Source organism: Gymnoscopelus microlampas (assembly GCF_963454915.1).
Source record: "Gymnoscopelus microlampas genome assembly, chromosome: 21".
In the NCBI taxonomy this organism is placed as follows: Eukaryota; Metazoa; Chordata; class Actinopteri; order Myctophiformes; family Myctophidae; genus Gymnoscopelus; species Gymnoscopelus microlampas.
This window is the reverse complement of record NC_139958.1, coordinates 96,648-123,107: the sequence shown is the minus strand read 5'-3', so window position 1 is coordinate 123,107 and position 26,460 is coordinate 96,648. Positions and strand designations below refer to the sequence as shown.

General features: G+C 42.0%; 1 protein-coding gene across 1 annotated transcript; it reads left to right on the top strand.

The window, feature by feature from the left end:
- Positions 1 to 87: 87 nt before the first annotated feature.
- LOC311037311 (uncharacterized protein) lies at positions 88 to 2,313 on the top strand (the record flags this gene model as incomplete). Its single annotated transcript, XM_084046431.1, has 3 exons — positions 88 to 535; positions 1,059 to 1,121; positions 1,816 to 2,313. The coding sequence occupies 3 exons, from the start codon at positions 88 to 90 to the stop codon at positions 1,857 to 1,859; spliced, it is 555 nt and encodes a 184-aa protein (XP_083902557.1). The 3' UTR covers positions 1,860 to 2,313.
- Positions 2,314 to 26,460: the final 24,147 nt, after the last annotated feature.

The following is a 26,460-nucleotide window of genomic DNA, read 5'->3' as shown; positions in this document are numbered from 1 at the left end:
GATAATATGAGGGCAAAAAAAAACTCAAACAGGGGCGCCAAACAAGTGACCGGTTCGCTACGCCAGCAGACACTGTTGGAGTCGTTGATGACTCGGGCTACTGGGGCACAACCAGCGCCGCTTGTGGACGATAAGAAGCGGTTACGCCAGTTACTGGGATTGGGCCCATCTACTCCGGTGGACGGGGAGGACGAGCAACAGTTAGTGGGGGCGACCTCTACTACGCCCGCAACGGGCCCATCTACTCCGGTGGACGGGGAGGACGAGCAACAGTTAGTGGGGGCGACCTCTACTACGCCCGCAACGGGCCCATCTACTCCGGTGGACGGGGAGGACGAGCAACAGTTAGTGGGGGCGACCTCTACTACGCCCGCAACGGGCCCATCTACTCCGGTGGACGGGGAGGACGAGCAACAGTTAGTGGGGGCGACCTCTACTACGGCCGCAGCGGGCCCATCTACTGCCGCGGTACCGACCGATGGTGTTCGTCGGAGCGGCAGGACCCGTCCGGAGCCCGGAGCTCACTTCAGCAGTGGTAAGATTATTTTTTATTGTGTTTTATTGTGTGTGTTTGGTGGACTAGACACGAGAAGTTGTTGCCAGGTCTGCTTATAAGTTATAAGAGACACACACACACACACACACACACACACACACACACACACACACACACACACACACACACACACACACACACACACAGAGTAGCATGGGGACACCGTCTCTGATTATGATGTTAGCCTATATATTTACTGTGCTGGTGAGTGATGCCTCATAAAAATAGCAGATCCACAAGCTTGTGAGCTTGTAGATGGCTGCTATTTTTATTCTTTTTTTTTGTAGGGGGATGCAGGTGCACAAAGCACTCTCCTCTGACCTTGTCTATAAAAATAGCAGATCTACAAGCTCGTTGTGAGTTTGTAGATCTGCTATTTTTATGGGGGAGTAGGCAGGTGTGCTTTATTGTAAGTCACTCTGTCTGGATAAGAGTGTTTGCTAAATACCTAAATTGATTTGATCTTCATAATATTTACCAAGTATTTGATATTTCATTTCAGACTTTGACATGGTTGAGGATGTGGAGGATGGCCGGACAACCCTGGCCAGACCATCTAGCAGAGGTAAGAACTTTTTCTGTATGACACTTGTACACAGGAATACAAAATTGCTAAAACCCCACAGAACAATGGTACATGTAGCCTATATATTTACCATGCATGTGTGTGGTGCCATAAAAAATGTCCAGTTCATGTCAACAAACCTTTTCAAAATCCTCTTTGATCTGAATTGGACTGACAGTAGATTCACACACAACATGGGGACACAGTCTGATTATGAAGGATGATAATGTAGCCTACATTATATATTTACTATGTTCTATTGTGTGATGCCTTATACAATTGCTAAAACCCCACAAAACAATGGTACATGTAGGCTATATATTTATCATGCATGTGTGTGGTGCCATAACAAATAGCAGATCTACAAGCTCGTTGTGAGTTTGTAGATCTGCTCTTTTTATTCTTTTTTTTGGAGGGGGATGCATGTGCACACAGCCCCCCTGTGTGTTGATCTGAATTGGACTGACTATAGATTCACACACAACACTGTAGCACCACCAACACACTCTGTCTGATTATGAATGATGATAATGTAGGCTATATATTTACTATGTTCTATTGTCGGATGCCTTATAAAAATAGCAGATCTACAAGCTCTTTGTGAGTTTGTAGATCTGCTATTTTTAGTCGCTCTGTCTGGATACGAGTGTTTGCTAAAAGTCTAAATTGGTATTTTGTGTATGTATATTTACAGCTATCCGACAGCCCTGCCGACTTTCTACAGCTACTCCTGCCTGATGTTCTGCTCCAGGAGATATGCAACCAAACCAACTCATATGCTAAGCAGAGACTTTCAGAGAAGCCACATGCCAGAGGAAAGCGTTGGACAGCATTGACCGTTGTAGAGCTGAAGCGTTTCCTGGGGCTGCTGTTTCTGTCTGGGCTTGTTTCCAAACCTGAGCTTTCACACTACTGGTCAACCGATGAGAACCTAGTAACACCGTTCTTCGGCAGGACCATGAGCAGGAACCGCTTCCAGTTGATTTGGAGCAATCTTCACTTCAATGACACTCCTTCTAAAGACCCGATAAGTATGGCATCAAATCTTATATGCTCTGTGACTCAACGACCGGCTATCTTCACAACATGAAGCCAGACTGTGGCATCAAGTGTTCCATCCCGGATACCGTCACCTACCTGCTAGGAGGCCTTGCAGGTGAAGGATACCGATTGTGGATGGACAACCTCTACAATAGCAATCTCTACAATATAACCATGTAACAATTGAGCACACACACACACACACACACACACACACACTCTCTCTCTTTATTACTTTGAAAAGAAAGACTTTGAGCTGTGTTGCACTTGATATGCCATGTGATAAAATGTGTTCAAAAGCAGTTTTTTTTAAAATAAAGTATTGTTTACATGACTGATGTCAATGAAGGCGAAAAATAAACGTCAAAGACTTGAAATCATTTTTTATGTCTAAACGTGTTTCTTTCACTAAAACTCTGAATCCAAGAGAAAGCTGTATGCAACTACCTCTAGCTAAAAAACAGAACATGCTATAAACTTACTTTTTTCCCAGATGAAAGAAGAGATTCTAAGCTTTATTTTGAGATATTCCATGTGTTCATAGTCCTAGCACAAAACATTCTGTGTGTCCCCAAAGATTTTTATGACTCTAAACGTGTTTATTTTACTAAATCGCTTATATCTCTGAATCTAAAGCAGTTTATTTTTATTTTTTATTTTTATAAAGTATTGTTTACATGACTGATGTCAATGAAGGCGAAAAATAAACGTCAAAGACTTGAAATCATTTTTTATGTCTAAACGTGTTTCTTTCACTAAAACTCTGAATCCAAGAACAAAGGACAGTTTTTGGTGAAAACAAGCTGTATTCAACTACCTCTAGCTAAAAAACAGAACATGCTATAAACTCACTTTTTCTTTCAGATGAAAGAAGAGATTCTAAGCTTCATTTTGAGATATTCCATGTGTTCATAGTCCTAGCACAAAATGTTCTGTGTGTCCTCAAAGATTTTTATGACTAAACGTGTTTATTTTACTAAATCGCTTATATCTCTGAATCTAAGAAAAAAATGTCATTTTTTGGTGAAAGCAAGCTGTATTCAACTACCTCTAGCTAAAGAACAGAACATGCTAGAAACTCTTCTTTCAGATGAAAGAAGAGATTCTAAGCTTTATTTTGAGATATTCTATGTGTTCATAGTCATAGCACAAAATGTCCTGTGTGTCCTCAAATATTAGTCAGAATGGTCAAAATCCCTGGCACTGAGGGAACCTTTTCTGAAAAACCCCTCTGGCAGGGAATGTGTTAAGCACATTTGTAATTCAAATCTTTGCTTTTGGGGGTCCCTGCCACAAAAACAATTCAGATGGGTGTCCGTGGCCAAATGTATATCAATTTAGGGGTCGTTGGCATGAAAAAGGTTGAAAACCCCTGCCATAGACAACTCCCTGGTGTCCTCTGTTGGTGTTGTCCTGGACAGTCAGCTCTCATTCAGAACCTTGGTGTTGTCCTGGACAGTCAGCTGTAATTCAAGGCACACATTGCAGCGGCCACTCCATCCTGTAGGTTTACACTCTATAACATTGGAAGGATCAGACCCTTCCTCACCCAGGAGTCAGCCCAGCTCCTTATCCTGGCTTCAGTCATATCAAAACTTGACTACTGTAACTCGCTCCTTACTAGCCTCCCGGCATGTGGACTTAAGCCCCATCAAATAAAGCGTGCCTGGTTTTCAACTAGCTAACTAGTTTTCAGGTCTCCCCCCCATTGGCTCCCAGTTGCTGCCTGCACCGAGTACAAAACACTGATGCTGGCCTACAAAGCAACCAAAGTCATAGTCCCCCCCCATACCTTCATAAAGCCTGATCCAACCCTACAACCCCTCCCTGCTCACTCAGATCAGCTAGCACAGGGAAGCTGTCAGAACCTTCTCTAAAACATCCGGGACAACGCTCCACACGTCCCAGACTCTTCTCCCTTCTGGCTCCCAAGATGTGGAATGAACTCCCCATTGCAGTTAGAACTGCAGACTCACTTCCAATGTTCCGTCATAATCTGAAGACTGAGCCTCAGCCCTTCAAGCACTTCACTTTCCTCATACTCCTTCAGTCATTATTTCCACCATAACCAGCTTACATTAGTAACTACAAAGTGGGCTGTGGCTGGTCGACTAACACAGTGGTTCTCGGGGTCCCCAGCTAGTTTAATACCTGCAAAAAAAGAAAGAAAGAAAAAGACCATTACTCATCAAAAACAAACTACTAAAAACAAAAAACAGTTACAAAGGGTGGGGGTCCCCAAAAATATTATTATTTTGGGGGGTCACGGGCTGAAAAGGTTGAGAACCACTGGACTAACACTCTAGCCTGGAGGAGAAAAGAGCGTGAGACCCTTCACATTCTGCTCCATTGATGCTACAGTATAGTGACTGACCTAGATATGACGACCATGCAGACACACCCTGGTCATTTGTTCTCATGTGTTTGTTACTTAGGCTTGTTTTTTCTTGACCACAATGTTAAAAATGTTAATTTAGATAGCATGATATTTAGACAGATACAAGGTTCATTGTTTACCTGGAATCCTATAGTTTCAATGTACAGATAACATTGTGTGGCAGATCAAACCTTCTCATAGATTTCACAGATAGCTTCATAGCCTTGTTTGACAGCACTGTCATCAGTGTTGTGTTGCATTCATGTTAATGTGTATTTTCAGACATTTAACCACTTAAACCCTCAATACTTAGAAAACTTGACCTTTGGCTCTGTACTTGGTTCTGTTCATTTTTCCCTCTACACCAAATCTCTGTGATGCGTTGTGAGCTTGTAGATCGGCTGTTTTACGGCGAATGTTTCCACCAGAATAGAATAGAATAAATACCTAAAAGTTTTACTTGAGTACAGTACTGAAGTACTTAGTTACTTTCCACCACTGTTAACTTCTTTGAACACAGTTGTAGATTAGAGGTGCAATCTGAATCACTCACAAAGGGCCGTAGTTGACCCAACATACACAGGTGAGCGCTAAACTACAATAACCTTCCCCACCACCCCACAAGCCCCAGTGTGACCGCTCTGGCTGCTCTGTCTATGGCTGTATTCTACTGTTAAAAGAGCAACAGTGAAATTAATGGATTATAAATATCACTGTGTGCATCAGTTTGTGACCCATGTCCTTTGTGTTTGACCTCAGTGTGGATCCATTCTTGACGGAGTGGATCAGGATCCTGATGCAGGGAACTCCACCTTCTATAGACCATGCACACCCTGATTGAATGCTACCAGAGGGTAAGAATTTAACCCTAGCACCACAAGAATATATGCCCTGACACCACCCTAACACCACAAAAATATACCCTGACACCACACTAACACTAGCCTGGCATTGGCCAGACTGATAACGTGGATTCACTCTCACGTTCCTCCCTGCATCAGTCTGGACTTCGGGAGCGAGTATGATAAATCAGAAAATGATCGGGCCAATCAGTGACTGCGTTTCAACTGCAGTGAAAAGCATCAAAATCATTTTCTGATTTCTCCTACTCGCTCCCTATGGGCCGAAGTTCAGACTGATACCGGGGAGGAACATTAGAGTGAAGATACTAGGTTCATTGTTTACCTGGTATCCTATATTCAATGTACAGATGAAATTGTGTGGCAGATCAAACTTTCACAGATAGCTTCATAGACTTGTTTGACAGCACTGTCATCAGTGTTGTGTTGCATTCATGTTAATGTATTAGTGTATTTTCAGACATTTAACCACTTAAACTCTCAATACTTACAAAACTTGACAGTTTGGCTCTGTGCTGTTCATTTTCCCCTCTACACCAAATGTCTGGGATGCGTTGTGAGCTTGTAGATCGGCTATTTTACGGTGAATGTTTCGACCAGAATAGGGATGCTAAATAGGGTTCAAGTGGTTAACCCATTAAAACCGTGAAAAGCATCTGTGTCATTTTAGATGTTGCTATGTACTGTATGTACATAGCAACAGGATTTTTGTTTAAATTTTTGGGAAAATTAGGAAGATTTTCTGTAAATGTAGGTTAGGATTTAGAAGGCGTTTTTAGCGTAGGGTTACTGTGTGTGTGTGTGTGTGTGTGTGTGTGTGTGTGTGTGTGTGTGTGTGTGTGTGTGTGTGTGTGTGTGTGTGTGTGTGTGTGTGTGTGTGTGTGTGTGTGTGTGTGTGTGTGTGTGTGTGTGTGTGTGTGTGTGTGTGTGTGTGTGTGTGTGTGTGTGCGCGCGCGCGCGCGTGCACACTTAACCCCTTTAGAATCATGAAAATGTGTGCAAATCTTTGTATGTATATATATTTTTGTAGGGGAACGTTTGTAACTCAAATATTTGATTCTGGGGGATTCGCCAAATGTCTTCTATCTAAATCAGTGAAACGTATGATGACATGAAACCTTTTCATGTCAAGAACCCCCCAAAATGATATGTATTTGGCCGCAGACCCCCATCTCAAAATACGTTGTTCCACAGGATCTGATCATTATTCTACTGTTGTAAAAGAGCAACAGTGAAATGAATGGATTGTAAATATCACTGTGTGCATCGGTTTATGACCTATGACCTTTGTGTTTGACCTCAGTGTGGATCCATTGTTGAGGGAGTGGATCAGGATCCTGATGCAGGGACCTCCACACCCTGGTTGAATGCTACCAGAGGGTAAGAATTTAACCCTAGCACCACAAGAATATACCCTGACACCACCCTATATAACACTATACCCTGCCAGAATGTTACCAGAGGGTAAGACACCACAAAACGACACTATTTGAGATCCGCCTGATGCAAACACTGTACTCCTTTAAGTCCGCACTGAAGAGACACTTATTTACTCAAGCTTTTGGCAATTAATGTGTTTATTGTGTGTACTGTAAAGCGTCCTTGGGTTTCTGAAAGGCGCTATATAAATCCAAGTTATTATTATTATTATTTGAGATTAAAAACAGGTTCTATACACCCATATTGTTAAATGTAGGGTATGTGAGTTACTTTGGTTAAAATAAGTGTTAAATAGCTCTATATTGTGATAGTACTCATCCCTATAGAGTGTTTGTTCAGTAAAAGGAGTCTCTCCCATGTCTCTCCAGCTCTTTATTAAACAGAAAATGCCTTTTCAGTGCTCTCTCCTGATTGGCTTACATTTTGTCACCTACCTGAAAATGTGCTATATTCTGTTATATATATATATATATATATATATATATATATATATATATATATATATATATATATATATATATATATTCTATAAGCTCACAACACATCGCAATGCGAAACGTTGTGAGCTTGTAGATCGGCTATTTCCACTACTTTAAAAAAAAAGAGAGAAAATTATTAAATATGGCCTATTTTGGCCATAGTATATTATTTGTTTTGATTATTGGTATCATTTATTTCTTTTTATATTTAAGTTATATGCCATATGCAATTTCTGTTTGCAAAGTCTAAACATAAATTAACGTAATTTATATATTCCAATGTTCACAGAAAAAATACAATTAAATTGTTAATCGCAATTATTTGTAAGACAATTAATCGTCAAGTGGAATTTCATGATAGTCACTGATCTAGGATCTGATCCTTAGGCCTATACTCCTTACTATTGGTTGATTGTAACAGTTGTAAATACTCTGTTTCTCTCTCTGTTTCGCACTCTTCAACCTGCCACTCAGGTTGAAGAGTGCATCGCTGCATGTCTGGCTGACATCTCACAGTGGATATCTTCTCTTCTCACCACCTTAAGCTGAACCCAGACAAGACCAAGGTTCTCTTCTTCCCAGGTAAGTCCTGCCCCATGTAGGATCTCACTATTTCCATAGACAAACTCCCTGGTGGCTTCTGTTGGTGTTGTCCTGGACAGTCTCATTCAAGGCACACATGCAGCGGCCACTTGATCCTGTAGGTTTACACTCTATAACATTCGAACGATCAGACCCTTCCCTACCCAGGAATCAGCCCAGCTCCTTATCCTGGCTTCAGTCATATCAAAACTTGTAACTCGCTCCTTACTGGCCTCCCGGTATGTGCACTTAAGCCCCATCAAATAAAGCATGCCTGGTCTTCAACTAGTTTACAGACCTACAGAACCTACAGAAGTTTACAAAACACTGATGCTGGCCTACAAAGCAACCAAAGTCATAGCCCCCACCCCATACCTTCACAAAGCCTGATCCAACCCTGCAACCCCTCCCGCTCACTCAGATTAGCTAACACAGGGAAGCTGTCAGAACCTTCCCTAAAACATCCGGGACAACGCTCCACACGTCCCAGACTCTTCTCCCTTCTGGCTCCCAAACTGTGGAATGAACTCCCCATTGCAGTTAGAACTGCAGACTCACTTCCAATGTTCCGTCGTAATCTGAAGACTCACCTCTTCAGACTGAACCTCAGCCCTTAGCACTTCACTCTGTGGGGACCCCCCCCCCACACATGATTTTGGGGGGGTCCTCAGCTAGTTTAACACCTAAAAAAAAGTAAAGAAAGAAAAGAAAATTGAATCAACAAATTATACTATATAAACTGATCAAACATTGGCCAAATTGGCAAATAATATAAGAAAGAAGCAAACATTTTGAAAATAGCCGATCTACAAGCTCCCAACGCCTCGAGTTGCGAGTGTGAGGCGTTGTGAGCTTGTAAATCTGCTATTTTCACAATATTTATCTGTGGAACCGAGTCAAACTAAAAACCATGGGTCTTCAACAGGACCCCCTGTTGAAGACCCATGGTTTAGACTGATGCTAGGTTCTTGGTTTACCTGTGATCCTAGTGTACTGAGGCACTACACTGGCTCACTGCATTCTATGTACTGTATGTGTTTATCTTGCTTAATGTGAGTCGCTCTGGATAAGAGAGTCTGTCACTCCAATGCTTCTGCCTCCACCCACAACTCCTCCTACCTGAAGCCGGTCAACATAGTGAGCGGTGGCGGGGGGGGGCTCGGCAAGAACGCGCTCGGCAACAGTCTGTCGTCTGCCAACTCCACCGCCCCCCCCCACCCCCCCGTCAAGAAGGCCTCCGCCCCCAAGATCAACTCTGTCGGTCAGTAGGTCAGTAGGTCAGTTGGTCCCCTTTGAATTTTGACGTCTCCTGGCGGTATTTGACAATGACTTCATTCTTCACCTTGTTGCCATTATGCTCTGTACTGTGTTTTTGCTGTATTCCTGTTTGATTAGTATAGCTCTATATTGAACCAGTTCAACCACATGAATCCTAGCGTCCCTATTCGGGGCTTGTCGTAATAGGCAAACATTCAGTGAAAACAAAAATCGTCTCACTACACGTCACGAGGCATTGTGTGAGCTTGTAGATCGGCAGAGATTGATGAGTGATAGAAAAGGACGGGGCCAATTACAGACCCCTTGCACACCCATCTAAGTATATAGGGTTTAAGTCATTGAACCCCTATGTACTTATCACACAATGAATAAAGAAAGCTACTTCCATTTTCACTTTAAAAATGATAAAACTTTTTTTTTTTTGACAATTTACACTTATAATGACGTGCCCAAAATAGGGACACCAGGTTGAAAGTGGTTCAAACACTCATCACTAATAAAGAGTGAAGCTGGTTTCACAGAGCGTGCTTTGCACTCAAAGGCTACATGCCAATGTCTGGATAAGTCTCTGCCAACTTGTGTAGTGATGGACGGCGACCAGGCGTGCGTTTCCAAACATAACATTTCTTGAAGTTCTGTGCCTTGTAGAATTACAAGTGTATAACCTAGTTTAACCATGCAGTCAAATGGCCAATAGTTCACTCCTGGCCCTTGCAAATGGAAACGGTCATTGTTTTCCTTTTTTATTATTTTTGATTGTGATTTATTGCATTTGTATGCTGTCCATTAGTCAAAGCATCTGTGGACTAGTGACTCCTCAGTAAAATGTAAAATGGAATGTCACAGTTTTAAGTAAACCAATACTCAGAATCTTTTAATGGGATTGTGTGTTAATAGTGATGTTTTGTTTGTTTTTGCATGATCAAAATTTTGATTTGCAAATTCTTATCGGTTAATCAATTCATTTTTTGTGTGTATTTACGATTAGAGGTTGGGTGTTCACTAATGTCTATGGTAAGTTTACGGTAACTTTTGATTGAAAAATAAGGCCCTGCTACAAATAATAACTTCTCTAGCTGTGGTCTTTTGGAGCAGTAAGGATGAAGTCATTAGTAGACACAATTTCGGGTTTTATCGTATTTGTTGGCTGTTCACTTCATCCAATGCCATCTGCAAACTCACAACACCTTGCATCGCCTATTTTCGCCACTAAATAGGCAATTTATGAAATATTGGAAGAGGGTTTGTGCCCAATAGCAATGGTCTGAGACTAAAGAACCCTACCTCCCCCTTCGCCCCTTGCAGGAGGAAACAAACTGCAGACCACGGCGAAAGCGGATGAGATGAAGGCGGCGGAGATATCCAAGCCAACGCCACCCTCCATGGCTGCCCCAGAGATCAAGAATGATGTCTCTGATTGGCTGTCTGCGGCGGTTCTAGCTGCACACGACTACGTTGAAGAGGTATTCTGACAGTTCACTTGGGTGTTGCTTGCCAAAAATAACTGATCTACATGCTAACACGTCGCATCACGACACATTGTTAGCTTGTAGATCAGTTATTTTTGTGAGTATAAATTATAGCCTATTGTTAAATTGTCCTTTTTTTTAGTAAGGCAAAAAAGTGTGCACAACTGCAGCAGCCCAAATAGGGAGACAGCTTTTTTTTGTTTAACAAACCCCACTGGCCATGAACCAGAGGGGAAGGCCAGTGCTGTGGATGTGGGGATGTAATCGTTCTATATTGCACTCCATCAAACACAAGTATAAAAGAGTTAAAATGAAGACTGGCTCTGAGTCTGCCGTACAATTGTATTTTTACGGCGTTGCTCGGCCATACCCTACCTGTCTATGAGAGGGTCTGTGTGTCACAAACCACAGGACCGATCAGTGCTAAACTTTGCAATTTGCATGCACGCTACACAGAATTAACTCCACATTGGAGCCATGCTGTTGGATCCTATAAGAGTTCAAGTTAAAACCCACTGCTTTAGAGGGAATTGAACATTTTGTGTTACCCATCTCCTTAGGTCCGCAACAATGAAGGCAAAGTCATCCGCTTCCACTGCAAGCTGTGTGAATGCAGTTTCAACGATCCCAACGCGAAGGAGATGCATCTGAAGGGAAGGAGGCATCGACTGCAGTACAAGGTTGGTACATTTTCATAGGTGCAGGCACAAGTTTTATTATGCCTAATGTATTATCTTTGGCTGATGTCGCTTGCTGATCAGAACTGATCTTCAAGTCATGTTTTAGCTGGGACAACGTTATTTTTAGCATGACAGGTTTTTAGAACGAAGCGAGTAATCTACACGACCCAGGACACTAGACTGAACTATTTTGAATGGTTAAAAAACAATGAGTCATAAGTTGATCATGCCGTCATCTGTCCTGACATATACCTGTGACATGCACACAGGTATATTTTTGTACTTTGAAATGATCTTTGTTTCTATACGCCCAATGTAAGTAAAAGAGAGAAAGTGTCTGAGGAAGAACTTTGTTGGTGTGTGGATCCTTCCGTATCTAATGTGAGCTTTTTACATTACACTTGCCACAAACATTCCTCTCTTGCTAATCACACTTGTTATGTCAACATTATTGCTAGATTCAGTGAGCCCCTCTGCAAGCAATTCCAATTTCCTTAAATATACTTGGCCACCAAATGTAGTGGCCTGTAGGACCAGACTGAGGAACTTGAAGGGGTCCTTGGGGGGGTTCCAGGGGGTCCCCAGCTTGATTGATTGCTAGGAACCAAATGGACCCGTAGTGGTCCATTTGGTTCCATTTACACACTCAGACTGATGCCTTGCCATGTAGATTGGGCTCCCAGAGATGAGAATCGTATGAAATGGGGGTCCGCGACCTCATGCAAAACAAACTGGGGGTCCTCAAAATGATAAAGGTTGATAATCACTGCGCAAAAATCTATGTACACGTGTTTCTTAATGGTTTGTATCTGTCTCTCTTTCTCTCCCATCCACCCCTGTCTCTCTGTCCAATGGTTCCTCGCTGTCTCTCATTCTTTCTCTCTCTCTGACTCCTCTCTCTACGCCACACTCTCTATCAACCCTATCTCCCTGTGTGTATCTTTCTCTCCCACCTCTACCGGGTTCCTCTCATCATGCTGTCCCTCCAGGTACAGACGGCGCGGCCTCCAGCTACCATGTCAAACAGTTGGAGGAGCAGAACGGCAGGCTGAAGGAGGCCTTGGTCAGGTCAGTCAAAATGTGTACATCTGTTTAAAAACAACAGCAGTTGACCCAATTGGTTTCCAATCAGGAATGACTTGACAACAGCATGATAGTCATAATAACCATTATCCACACAAGCAAGTGGTTTAAAAATAAACCACTTGACTTAAATGATATGTATGTGTCCTCTGCTGCCTCGGACACACGCACATTGTACTTTTACAATAACAAGACATAGTCTGGTTATGGCATTGCCTCCCTGTCAAATTGTAAGCAGAGTTGTACCGATACTTGTATCGGAAAAACTGCTGATACTGCCTAAAATGCTGGTATCTGTATTGGCGAGGATGCCATTCCGATACCACATAAATTACATGATATTTCATTCATATTTTGATTTCTTCAATTGATGTTGCATCAAGAACAAAGAACAGGTACGGACAGTTGGAGCGAATCACTATCATTTTGAAGAGGGGGTACTGTCTTCCCCTGTATAGGATATGAACCACATGCTTAAAATGAAGATGATTTCATCTTTTTCTTTAAAAAGATGACTGCTAATGCTCTTTATCGTTAAGACCTGAGGCCGATTCTGCAAATGCCTTCTAAACCAGTAGTTTTTCCAAGATCTTTCAAAAATGTTAAAAAATGGCAGATAAAATCTAAAATGACACAGATCCTTTCCCGTTTTTAAGGGGTAACATGTTCTAGTTTACTATTTCACCATATCTAAACTACTTTAATAATACATTTTACACACTTTAATTATACAATGAACAATCAAACAGCTAAGTATGCAATACACATGAACTTAATTTTATTTAACCACTTAAGCCCTAAAATTCTTACTTACATGCCCAAAATTGGAATTTTTAAGGAATACTTTTACTTTTGGTATTTTAAAGGAATAGTTTACCCCTAAAATAACTTTCCGTCGCATTCCTAAGCCAATAATTTGATGACCGGCAGCGGTCATCAATACAGAACCGCTGCCGGTGAGTAATCGGTAGAAGACGGCATTTTGGGCGTGAACTATCCCTTAAGTACACTTTGATGCCACTACTTTTGTAGTTTTACCCAAGTACATTTTGAATACCAGACTTTAGCTTGTAACAGTTTTCCTACATTGTAGTATTGATAATTTTACTTAAGTAAAAAGATTTGAGTACTCCTTCCACCACTGCATTTGGCTTTGTTCTACGCCTTACAATGTATATACTCCCACACATGACGGTCGGTCCCCTCTTCTGTCCTCCCAACAGGAGGCCATTAATGACATGAACGACGAGCTCCAGGAGAACGGCAGGGAGAGACTGAGATAGCAGCTGGACATGAGCGGGGGGGAAAGGTCCGCGAGGCCCACAAGAGAGTTGAGGCTGCCCAGGAGACCATGGCCGATTACCAGCAGACCATCAACAAGTACAGAGAGCTCACTGTCAGCCTGCAGGTGCATAGATCACTACACACATACACGTTGTACTACTATACTTACTTACCGCAACATTTTAGGATGGATTTTCGTTTTAAATGCATTTTTTCCCCCATGAGTGTTTTTTGCCGTTTGCAACCCTGAACCTATAACTCTAAATCCTAATTCTGACCCCAACCTGAATCTTTTCCTAATTGTAACCTTGGCTCTAAAAGTCTTTGTTAACAAATTCTCTTGTGGTGTTCAATCAAAGTAAAAGTACTAAAGTCTTGGTATCAAAATGTACTTAAAGTACCTAAAGTATAAGTACTAAAATGTTTGAAAATAGCTGATCTACGAGCTCACAACGCGTCGCAATGCGCATTGTAAGCTTGTAGATCAGCTATTTTCAAATAGACTATGTATAAAATAGGGCTAAAGTGGTTAATGTATGTTTTATAATAATTTATATCTGCAAAGTAACTAGTAACTCAAGTTTAAAATGATTGTAGTGGAGTAAAAGTACAATATTTTCCTCTGATCTGTAGTGGAGTAGAAGTCAAAGGAAATACTCCAGTTAAGTAAAAATACCTAAAAAATATGTAATTGTGTTGCATCAAATTTCTATATAGTGGACAGCTGACTGAAAGGTGTCAATGGGGGAGTGATTAGAGGAGTGGCTAGGTTGAATAAATTACCCATTGTTCACGCCCATTACCTGGAGCTGAGAGGTGCTATAGAAGTGGAAATTCTTTAGGAGGGATTATCTCAGTTTGGACTATTATAGATAACAAGATTAAAATGGTCACATCTTCTTCAAATGTGTTCCAATTTCAATGAATGATACATCATATGAAAGCTTATATTCTGTACTTCAACAATCTGTAATAAAATGAAAAATGACTACTTGATGCCTAAAGCACTGTACCCGCTCACATATCATAAAATTAGGATAATCATTTCTGGATCCTAAAATTATTACGATATTTATCAATTCCGATTCCTTAATTTTCATGGGTACCTGACAGTTTGGATATGGTTCCTAACTTCTATACCCAACCTTGACTGTGTGTCTTCCAGGCCATCGAGATGGAACTGAGGAAGATGGAGGTGGGCCAGGCTAACCGCCAGGTGTCCCCCCTCACCGCCTGAGTCCTTCCTCCGCCATTGAAGGAGACCACGACTGTATCCTGGTGCTGCTGCTCATTCCAAGGCTCATCTGCAAGGTGTGTGTGATCTGCAAAAAAACGAAAAAAATAGTCTGACCAATGCCACATGGGTTCGATCCTGATTTTGGAGAGTCCTAGACCACTAATGTTTGACCGATCTTTTGTAAAAAAAAAGTATTTTAATGTATTTAACAACATAAGCCCTGTTCATACATTTTCAGAAATAGCCTATCTACAAGCTCACAATGTGTCGTGAGCTTGTAGATCGACTATTTTTGTTATTGTTTTGAAAACGTTTGTTAATGTTCACTTAAAATGACATGCCCAAATAGGGACACTCTGTTGAAAGTGGTAAAACATTGGGACACATCGGCTGCATAATTACAATACTGATCGTCGACAAATAAGTAAATCAATGGCCATATATCAGCCAACCGATGTATCGCTCAGGCTCTGCTTACCACCTGTTCCCAACATGTCCGTGTGTCATTTCCCCTGCAGGCGGAGTTGATCAGCAAGCAGGCCCAGGAGAAGTTTGACCTGAACGGTGACCCCCTGCAGGGAACCGCGATGAGGGGATCCCGTGGAGAGCAGCTCAGCTTCGCCTCAGGACTGGTCTACTCCCTGGGCCTGCTGCAGGCCACTCTGCACAAATATGAACAGTGAGTGACTATCGCACATGAGAGACTAAATTGGGAATGTTGTCATTGGAGAATACCCACCATTCTAAAACTTTATAACAAGATTCCAAATAAATTAAAAGATTCTGGTAATGCTCCATGTTGCTATCCAGAACTGAACACCTTTAATCCCAATGTATTGAACATCTTCAATAAAAAATCAGTCCAATGAGAGACAACTTTTCTCGCTCGTATTTCGTTTATAAGTTTTGTCCTCTGTTAACTACTTAAGCCCTACATACTTACCGTCATACCGTATGCCGAATAGTGAAACTAGTAATTCTACAAGCTCACTACAATCTGCTATTTTTGCTGCAAGTTCAAGTATTTATGTGCCATTTCAAAACAAGTTTGATAGGAAATTGTCTTGGTACTTCCTCTCACATACAAGACAGCACAATAAACAACAGCACAAAAGACAAGAACAAAAAGAGACACAAGAAACAGAACCAAACCAGGACCAAGCTGCAGCTTTGGCACATGTATACAGTACAGACAGTAGAAGAAACTGCTTAGTGCAATTATGTAGCAATTTTTAAAGTGCATATTTAAAGTGCATACCGTCTAGTTTGTGTTTGTAGTGCAAGAGTGTCGTTAAGGTGCCTGACTGCTTGGAGGTATGTGCTGTCTCTAAAACGGGAGGTTCTACTCCCAATGCTGCCATATCTCCTACCTGATGGGAGGAGATTGATAAGGTAATGGGCTGGATGGGAATGGTCGGCTATGATTTTTTTAGCCCTCTTCACCAATCTAGTGGGATAGAGTGATGACAGCGATGGAAGGCTCGAACCAATTATCCTAGCTGCCTGACGTGTAACCCTCTCCAACCGTGTCCTATCCTGTGCAGTTGTATTACCGTACCAGACAAGCATGGAAAAGGTGAGCACGCTCTCAATGACTGACCTATAGAAATGTATCATAGCTGTTTTACTGACCTTGATCTTTCTAAGCTGCCGCAAGAAGTAGAGACGCTGGTGGGATTTACTGACCTTGAGGCTGGTGTTGAGTTCCCATGATAGGGATTCGTGGATGGTGGTTCCGAGGAACCGGAACGAGGAGACCCTCTCAACCTCTACTCCATTTATGGAGAGAGGAGGAAGGGAGGTTTTGTTCTTCCTCCTATAGTCAACAACCAACTCTTTGGTTTTTGAGATGTTAAGTATGAGATTATGGTTCTCACACCACCTCACCAGGTCATCTATCTCATTGCGATAGCCAGATTCATCACTGTGTCATCTGCAAATTTAAACAACAGGACTGAATTAGTGTGTGATTGACAAAAATATGTGTTGACAGAATATAGAAAAGGAGAAAGAACACAGCCCTGGGGGGCACCTGTGTTCAAAACCTTGGATTGTGAGATTAATTTGCCGACTCTGACAGCTTGTTTTCTGTCACTTAAAAAGTCATAAATCCATTTGCAAATGGATTGTTTAACACCCAGTTCCTGTAGGGTTTGGATCAACTTAACAGGAACGATGGTGTTAAACGCAGAACTGTAGTCGACAAATAAGATACGTGCATATACAGGCACAACCCTGGTTTCCAGATGTTGAAGGATACAGTGCAAACACAAGGACACTGCATCGTCAACACTTCTATTTGCCCTGTAGGCAAACTGATGGGAATCAAGTGAGATGCTGGACATTAATCTACACACCAGCCGCTCAAAAACCTTCATAATGACCGATGTTAAGGCAACAGGCCTATAATCATTAAGACAGGTGATGTTGTTATTCTTCTTTGGGATTGGGATGATCACTGCTGACTTAAAACAAGCAGGCACGATAGAGTGTAGCAAGGACTGATTAAAGATGGAAGTGAGGACTGGTGCCAGCTGGTCGGCACAGTGTTTAAGGGTTTAAGGGTGGCAGGCGACACGCCGTCAGGCCCTGCTGCCTTTCTGGTGTTTTGCTGGCGGAGCAGAACTCCGACGGAATTCATATTTTAATGCTTTATATTGCACTAAATCCCCCTGCTTAAAAGCGACATGTTTCCTCCTACAAAGCACCCTCACTTCATAATTGAACCAGGGCTTGTCGTTGCCGTAAACAGTGACAGATTTAGTTGTAATACAGACATTCTCACAGAATTGAATATAGGAGGTAACAGTGTCAGTGTAGGTGTTAATATCATCCTGGTCAGACCAGAAGTCCCTCCATACTGTGGAATCAAAGCAGTCCTGTAACATGTCTATTGCTTGAGGAGACCATTTCCTGATGTGTTTTATGGTTGGTTTTTCCACCCTCAGTTTCTGACGATACTTTGGGATCAGCAGGATTGTGATGTGGTCCGATTTACCAAGAGGGGCCCGCGCCACAGCATGATACGCCTCTCGAATGTAACATTGGTCCAAAGTCTTATCCTCCCTCGTGGGAATGTGGATCTGAGGCTTGTATCTCGGTAGAGCCTTCTTTAGGGAGACGTGATTAAAGTCACCCAGACAAAACACCACTGCATCCGGGTTGGAATTCTCCACCTCCATGATGATATTATGCAGCTGTTGTGTCGCAGATGGAGCTGAGGCTAGGGGTGGGACGATATACGATATTATCGTATATCGCGATAAAAAAAATCCACGATAACTTTATCGCGGGGTCTGTAATTATCGCAAAAAAACAAAACAAAAAAGTTGGACCAAAAAAGATTGGTGTCCATTTGCTTTGCCAGGTTTCATATCCGGCCTAGCGAGAATCAAAGGAAACGGAAACAGCTTTGAGCATGCATATATATGTGTGTGTGTGGACTGCACAGGATACAGTTCCAAAGAAGGCGGATGTAAAAGCCAGCGTCGCAGCAAGTCAGTGCACTGACTGCACTCGCCTCGCTGTCCTTGTAGGCTACTAGTACGAAGGTGTCCGTAGCTGAGAAAGACTCGTGGACAATCTTTATTTTATGTTTTTTTTTTTTTTGGACAAATAAATGAATGAAATGCCCAAAAAACTTCCACTCCCCTGTCCCCTCCCGCAAAGAAACCTCCGCTCCAGTCCGCGCTGCACGGAGCTGGCTCTCAACCGGCTTCAGTCAAGCTGCTTCGTGCTGCTCATTAACAACAGCTGCTATGTGTGTGGCCGCCGCGGCCTTTCATCATAAAGTTTAAATATAAAAACTTCGAAATTAAATAAATATGTTTAGCTCAGAATCAGCTATATGAACTCGGTTATCTTGGCATATGCTTACATTTGTTATAAGATGGTTGGATCATCTGTGACAGCACGTTTGGGAAACATCGGATTTTCATTTTGCGCCGCTGTCTCGTTAAACCCAGCTGGTTAAATATTCAACACTTTACCACGGTAAACGCTATGCAGCTATGCTCATGTAACGTTCACTCAGTGGTGGCTTATCCAACGGGCTTGAGGTGCTGAAGCACGCAAAACTGCGAAATTTTAGAAGCAGGGCTCCGCAGCGCAGCTCCTGTTTAAGGTAATTGCCTTCACTTGCTGTGCTTCTGCGCAACAGGGCAGATCTCCGCCAGGCCAGGTGGCCCTACCCAGGCTCATGAAATTGATAGGCAGTCAACAGTAGCCAATTAGAATTAAAGCTGCTAAAACTGACTCATACACTAATACAGAACCATATATAGGCTAAATATTGTCTCTGACTCTCTGTCGGTTGGGAAAACTGTTCATTTTATTTTAAAACAATTTCAAATGGTGAAAAAAAAAATCTACAAGCTATAATTATTAAAAATTAAGAAATACTATATTTTAAATGGTGAAAAATACAGAAAATAGGGGAAAATACACAAAATCTCTAATATGTGATTTTAATGTGACCCCTGCAGTCAGTGAAGTCCAGGGCTGAATGTGACAAATATTGAGACAAATAGGCTATAACCCAATACATAATTTTATTAAATAAATGGGGGGTTATATTTTACAGATAGTTACACTATTCTTGTACTATATTACAATTAAATCATCCTTAAAGGTAGGGTAAGTGATTTGCTTTGGTTAAAATAAGTGTTAAATAGCTCTATATTCTGATAGTACTCATTGCTATAGATTGTTTGTTCAGTATTAGGAGTCTCCTTGTCTCTCCACCTCTTTATTAAACAGAAAATGCATTTTCGTTTCAGTTTCAGTTTCAATTCCAATTTTATCCAACCAGGACAGAGAACTCAATCAGGATACAGATTAAACAAGTGACATTGGAAGTGATGACACTAAGAAATGAGCGGACAAAATTGGAACTGGAACACTATACAAATTAAGCTTAAAAATGGGTACTTTCTTCTGATTGGCTGAGATTTTGACACCTATCGAAAAATGTATTTTCTGTTTATTAAAGAGCTGGAGAAACAGGGAGACTCCTGTTACTGAACAAACACTCTATAGCAATGATTACTATATGCAGCCTTTTTATTTTTTACAGAACAGTGCCAGTGTTCAGGACAAGTAGTTTGTTTCCAAAAAAGGTTCAAAGAAAGTATGAAATACAGTTTGCACTTGCATAGTTGCATTACAGTTGCACTATTGTTTGGTTGCACTGTAGCAGTCTCTTTGGGTGTTGCTAGACATGCAGCCTGGAAGAAAAATATTGTGTTTTATGTAAAGAGAAGAGACCTTATTGTGAATAATTGAAGTTGAGAGATTACTTGTGGTGTTATTAAAATGTATGTTTACATTGTCTTTCTCTGTCTACCTCCATGTGAGACAGTCTTGGATGTTTACAAATTGCCCTGTGTGACAAGACAATAAATATTCTTTAACAGAAATGACAGGTCATGTGATTTCACTATTTTTCTAGCATTTTCAGAATTTTGAAAGTGATATTTTTCGCCACCAATATCGTGATAATATCGTAATCGTGATATTTTTGGCCACCATTATCGTGATATGACATTTTCTAAGCAGCGCGCTAATATCGTGATAATATCGTAATCGTGATATTTTTGGCCACCATTATCGTGATATGACATTTTCATATCGTCCTGAGGCATCTGGTGGGATATAAACGACAGACAGGATGATAGAAGAGAACTCTCTCGGCCGATAGAAGGGCTTACACATGCGCATCAGACACTCCAACTCCGGTGTGCAGGTTCGTGACAGTATTTTAACGTCAGAACACCATCTCGTGTTGATATAACAACAAACACCGCCCCCGCATTGTTTGCGCGAGTCTACTTTGGAGCGGTCGGCTCGGTGTAGCGTGAAGCCAGCCTGTTGCACCGAGGAATCCGGAATCTCCTCATCCAGCCATGTTTCTGTGAGGCATATAGCTGCGGCGTCCTTATAGTCCCTCTGAGTACGGATGAGCATAGCAAGTTCTTCTGCAAGGGAAAGTGCGACATTGTATCATATTGGTCCCTGAATCTGAACAAAGCAAACGCACTACTGGTTTGAAAACACACTTAATGCATTACTTTTGAGCGTCCTGTGTATCACAAAAACCTTAACGTTATCGGTCTCTCCACTCTCGCCACTTCTAACATTATCTGTCCTTCCATTGTCATGTCCTCCTCTCATCCAGGGCTATGAGTGGCTGCAGTGTGGAGGTGTTTGCGAGAGCGCTTCCAGATGGCAGCACACCACAATATCGTATTATGATGACTACACAAGTATAAAGTATGTCTGAAACACTTTGAACACTAGGATCACTTTTCAGGTCATTATAGGCAAACATTTTGCGAAAAGCCAATCTACAAGCTCACAATGTGACGCGTTGTGAGCTTGTAGATTGGCTGTTTTTGGTGAATATTCCCCCAGAATGGGGATGCTGGGGTTCAAGTGGTTAAGGACAATCAAATCCATCCCGTTCTTTTTTTAAGAAATACTTTTACGAAATTTAACTGATTGTTACATAATGTGTGAAGAAAACAAAAAGAAGAATTGTTGTATATATTATATTAATTTACCGTACCGGACAATTTCATTATGAAGTTGAAGTTAAGAAGTTACAGAGTCGCTCCATCTCAGCTGACTGGAAAATAAATCAGTCCATGTGCAGAGCCAAATCATGTCCAGTTGACTATGTCTAGAAGGTTTAAGCGGTTCGTTTTGAAGCTGTAGTGATTAGGACACCACCCCGCAAGTCTGTAGCAGCCACTCCAGCACCTGTTAGGAGTGTCTCTACACCAGTGGTTGTAACTCGTGAGTTGCAAGTACCGCTGATTGCCGAGGTAAGGAGTCACTGCTTTGTGACGAGACTCTGTTATCATATTAGTTTACTTGATCCTATAGTTTACTGAGACACTACACTGTCTCTCTGCATTCTATGAATGTTTTGACCTCGTTTGCTGTAAGTCACTCTGGATAAAGGGCTAATGCCTACATTGTACATTTGTAATTAGGGGGATCTTGACATGTTTAGAGAACCACTGATATACGTACAAGTGTTGGTTGGTTTGTTTGTTACCCTCTCATTCAGAGTTACAGACCTGTTAGGGGTACATTTGGTTCCATTAGTAAAGTATTGATATTGCTGATGTATTAAAAACACTTCTCGATTATTTGATTCATTGAAAAAGGAATCAAACTTAATCAATATTTAACCCAGTACTTTCATGTTTGCTTTTGTGTATATAAATGTATATATCCTTTTACCCCTTGCTAGCTTCAACCCCTGTGGACTACGCTACCCGCAGACCGCTGCAGAGTAGTTCCTGGTGAAGTATCACACAACTACATAGAGGATCCCACAGATGTCCCTGGCCAGCACCTGCCCCGTAAGCAGTGGACAACCCTCAACCGCCTGATGACAGGCGTGGGGACGCTTCGGTGAAGCAATGCAACGGTGGGGCCTCTCGGACAGTGCCCACTGTGAATGTGGAGACCCCCTACAGACTGTGGAACACATCATGACCAGCTGCCCGAAACACCGCCCGCCACATGGCGACCAAGGCCGTATGAACCTGGATGACGAAACGCTGGATTGGCTTGCTGCAACGGAGCTGAGGATCTGATGACATACGCAAGAAGAAGTAGTATCACACACACATACACACTCACTCGATCACTCAATCGCTCGCTCGCTCGCTCGATCACTCAATCACTCGTTCGTTCGCTCGTTCAATCACTCACTCGGGCACTCACTCACACTCTCTCTCTTTGATTGTTCTATATTGATTTGGGTAGCTGTTTGTTGCTGTCCTAGTAACACTTGTTGTGTGTGAGTTTTTTCTTTCCCAACTCAACGGAAACAGGTAGCTGAAGTCCAAGCAGGTTACAGAGATGCCTCGCCAGTCCAAGCGTGGCAAACCAGTGATGGACCAGGCTGCCTGCAGATCAGCGAACCGGTGGAAGAGGTCAGCCTGGACTAGACTAACGCAGAGGTCTTTGATTCCAGCTGAGTTGTCAAACAAGAAGGTGTCTGTCTTTGCTCATTTATTAATTTTGAGGAGTAAATGCCAGTGTTTACACAATAAACATTGATTTTGTTTTTCTTTTGTTGAAACAGTTTGCCCTTCTTGTCGGTGATTCAAAAGTTTGAGAAGATGTAGTTTTTCAGGAAGAACTATTTGCTTTTAGGTCTGTGTTTTGGACTTTCCTCCTCGTCTGAACGTTGACATGGCAGAGCAGAACCGTTTGCGAGAGCACTTCCAGATGGCAGCACACCACTGCGGTAAATAATACCAATGCACACACATACAGTATACAGGTCTTACACTCTTTAGGCTGACCGTAGCAATATCGTATTATGATGACTACACAAGTATAAAGTATGTCTGAAACACTTTGAACACTAGGATCACTTTTCAGGTCATTATAGGCAAACATTTTGCGAACAGCCAATCTACAAGCTCACAATGTGGCGCGTTGTGAGCTTGTAGATTGGCTGTTTTTGGTGAATATTCCCCCAGAATGGGGATGCTGGGGTTCAAGTGGTTAAGGACAATCAAATCCATCCCGTTCTTTTTTTAAGAAATACTTTTACGAAATTTAACTGATTGTTACATAATGTGTGAAGAAAACAAAAAGAAGAATTGTTGTATATATTATATTAATTTACCGTACCGGACAATTTCATTATGAAGTTGAAGTTAAGAAGTTAGAGGGTCGCTCCATCTCAGCTGACTGGAAAATAAATCAGTCCATGTGCAGAGCCAAATCATGTCCAGTTGACTATGTCTAGAAGGTTTAAGCGGTTCGTTTTGAAGCTGTAGTGACTGTTACCTCATTTAGAAACGGTAGGAAATCAAATGTTTATTTGTTCTATTTTTATGTGTTTTAAAAGTCACATATGTCAGTCAGCCAGACGGATTTCCACTGACACAGCTTGATCTGTGGTGTACAGACGGCGTAAGTATAATTTGTTTGTATATCATATGAATACAACATTTCTGTGCAAGAGCACAGGTTCGTCCGAGCATCTTAAATGAAAATGATTAAAAGCTAAGATGACAGGGTTGCCATTTTCCGGCCTGCAAACGGTGCTCTCTGTTTTTATGCACAGGTCAGTCCTAGGACACCACCCCGCAAGTCTGTAGCAGCCACTCCAGCACCTGTTAGGAGTGTCTCTACACCAGTGGTTGTAACTCGTGAGTTGCAAGTACCGCTGATTGCCGAGGTAAGGAGTCACTGCTTTTTGACGAGACTCTGTTATCATATTAGTTTACTTGATCCTATAGTTTACTGAGACACTACACTGTCTCTCTGCATTCTATGAATGTTTTGACCTCGTTTGCTGTAAGTCACTCTGGATAAAGGGCTAATGCCTACATTGTACATTTGTAATTAGGGGGATCTTGACATGTTTAGAGAACCACTGATATACGTACAAGTGTTGGTTGGTTTGTTTGTTACCCTCTCATTCAGAGTTACAGACCTGTTAGGGGTACATTTGGTTCCGTTAGTAAAGTATTGATATTGCTGATGTATTAAAAACACTTCTCGATTATTTGATTCATTGAAAAAGGAATCAAACTTAATCAACATTTAACCCAGTACTTTCATGTTTGCTTTTGTGTATATAAATGTATATATCCTTTTACCCCTTGCTAGCTTCAACCCCTGTGGACTACGCTACCTGCAGACCGCTGCAGAGTAGTTCCTGGTGAAGTATCACACAACTACATAGAGGATCCCACAGATGTCCCTGGCCAGCACCTGCCCCGTAAGCAGTGGACAACCCTCAACCGCCTGATGATAGGCGTGGGGACGCTTCGGTGAAGCAATGCAACGGTGGGGCCTCTCGGACAGTGCCCACTGTGAATGTGGAGACCCCCTACAGACTGTGGAACACATCATGACCAGCTGCCCGAAACACCGCCCGCCACATGGCGACCAAGGCCGTATGAACCTGGATGACGAAACGCTGGATTGGCTTGCTGCAACGGAGCTGAGGATCTGATGACATACGCAAGAAGAAGTAGTATCACACACACATACACACTCACTCGATCACTCAATCGCTCGCTCGCTCGCTCGATCACTCAATCACTCGTTCGCTCGCTCGTTCGTTCGCTCGTTCAATCACTCACTCGGGCACTCACTCACACTCTCTCTCTTTGATTGTTCTATATTGATTTAGGTAGCTGTTTGTTGCTGTCCTAGTAACACTTGTTGTGTGTGAGTTTTTTCTTTCCCAACTCAACGGAAACAGGTAGCTGAAGTCCAAGCAGGTTACAGAGATGCCTCGCCAGTCCAAGCGTGGCAAACCAGTGATGGACCAGGCTGCCTGCAGATCAGCGAACCGGTGGAAGAGGTCAGCCTGGACTAGACTAACGCAGAGGTCTTTGATTCCAGCTGAGTTGTCAAACAAGAAGGTGTCTGTCTTTGCTCATTTATTAATTTTGAGGAGTAAATGCCAGTGTTTACACAATAAACATTGATTTTGTTTTTCTTTTGTTGAAACAGTTTGCCCTTCTTGTCGGTGATTCAAAAGTTTGAGAAGATGTAGTTTTTCAGGAAGAACTATTTGCTTTTAGGTCTGTGTTTTGGACTTTCCTCCTCGTCTGAACGTTGACATGGCAGAGCAGAACCGTTTGCGAGAGCGCTTCCAGATGGCAGCACACCACTGCGGTAAATAATACCAATGCACACACATACAGTATACAGGTCTTACACTCTTTAGGCTGACCTAAGCAATATCGTATTATGATGACTACACAAGTATAAAGTATGTCTGAAACACTTTGAACACTAGGATCACTTTTCAGGTCATTATAGGCAAACATTTTGCGAACAGCCAATCTACAAGCTCACAATGTGGCGCGTTGTGAGCTTGTAGATTGGCTGTTTTGGGTGAATATTCCCTCAGAATGGGGATGCTGGGGTTCAAGTGGTTAAGGACAATCAAATCCATCCCGTTCTTTTTTTAAGAAATACTTTTACGAAATTTAACTGATTGTTACATAATGTGTGAAGAAAACAAAAAGAAGAATTGTTGTATATATTATATTAATTTACCGTACCGGACAATTTCATTATGAAGTTGAAGTTAAGAAGTTACAGAGTCGCTCCATCTCAGCTGACTGGAAAATAAATCAGTCCATGTGCAGAGCCAAATCATGTCCAGTTGACTATGTCTAGAAGGTTTAAGCGGTTCGTTTTGAAGCTGTAGTGACTGTTACCTCATTTAGAAACGGTAGGAAATGAAATGTTTATTTGTTCTATTTTTATGTGTTTTAGAAGTCACATACGTCAGTCAGCCAGACGGATTTCCACTGACACAGCTTGATCTGTGGTGTACAGACGGCGTAAGTATAATTTGTTTGTATATCATATGAATACAATATTTCTGTGCAAGAGCACAGGTTCGTCCGAGCATCTTAAATGAAAATGATTAAAAGCTAAGATGACAGGGTTGCCATTTTCCGGCCTGCAAACGGTGCTCTCTGTTTTTATGCACAGGTCAGTCCTAGGACACCACCCCGCAAGTCTGTA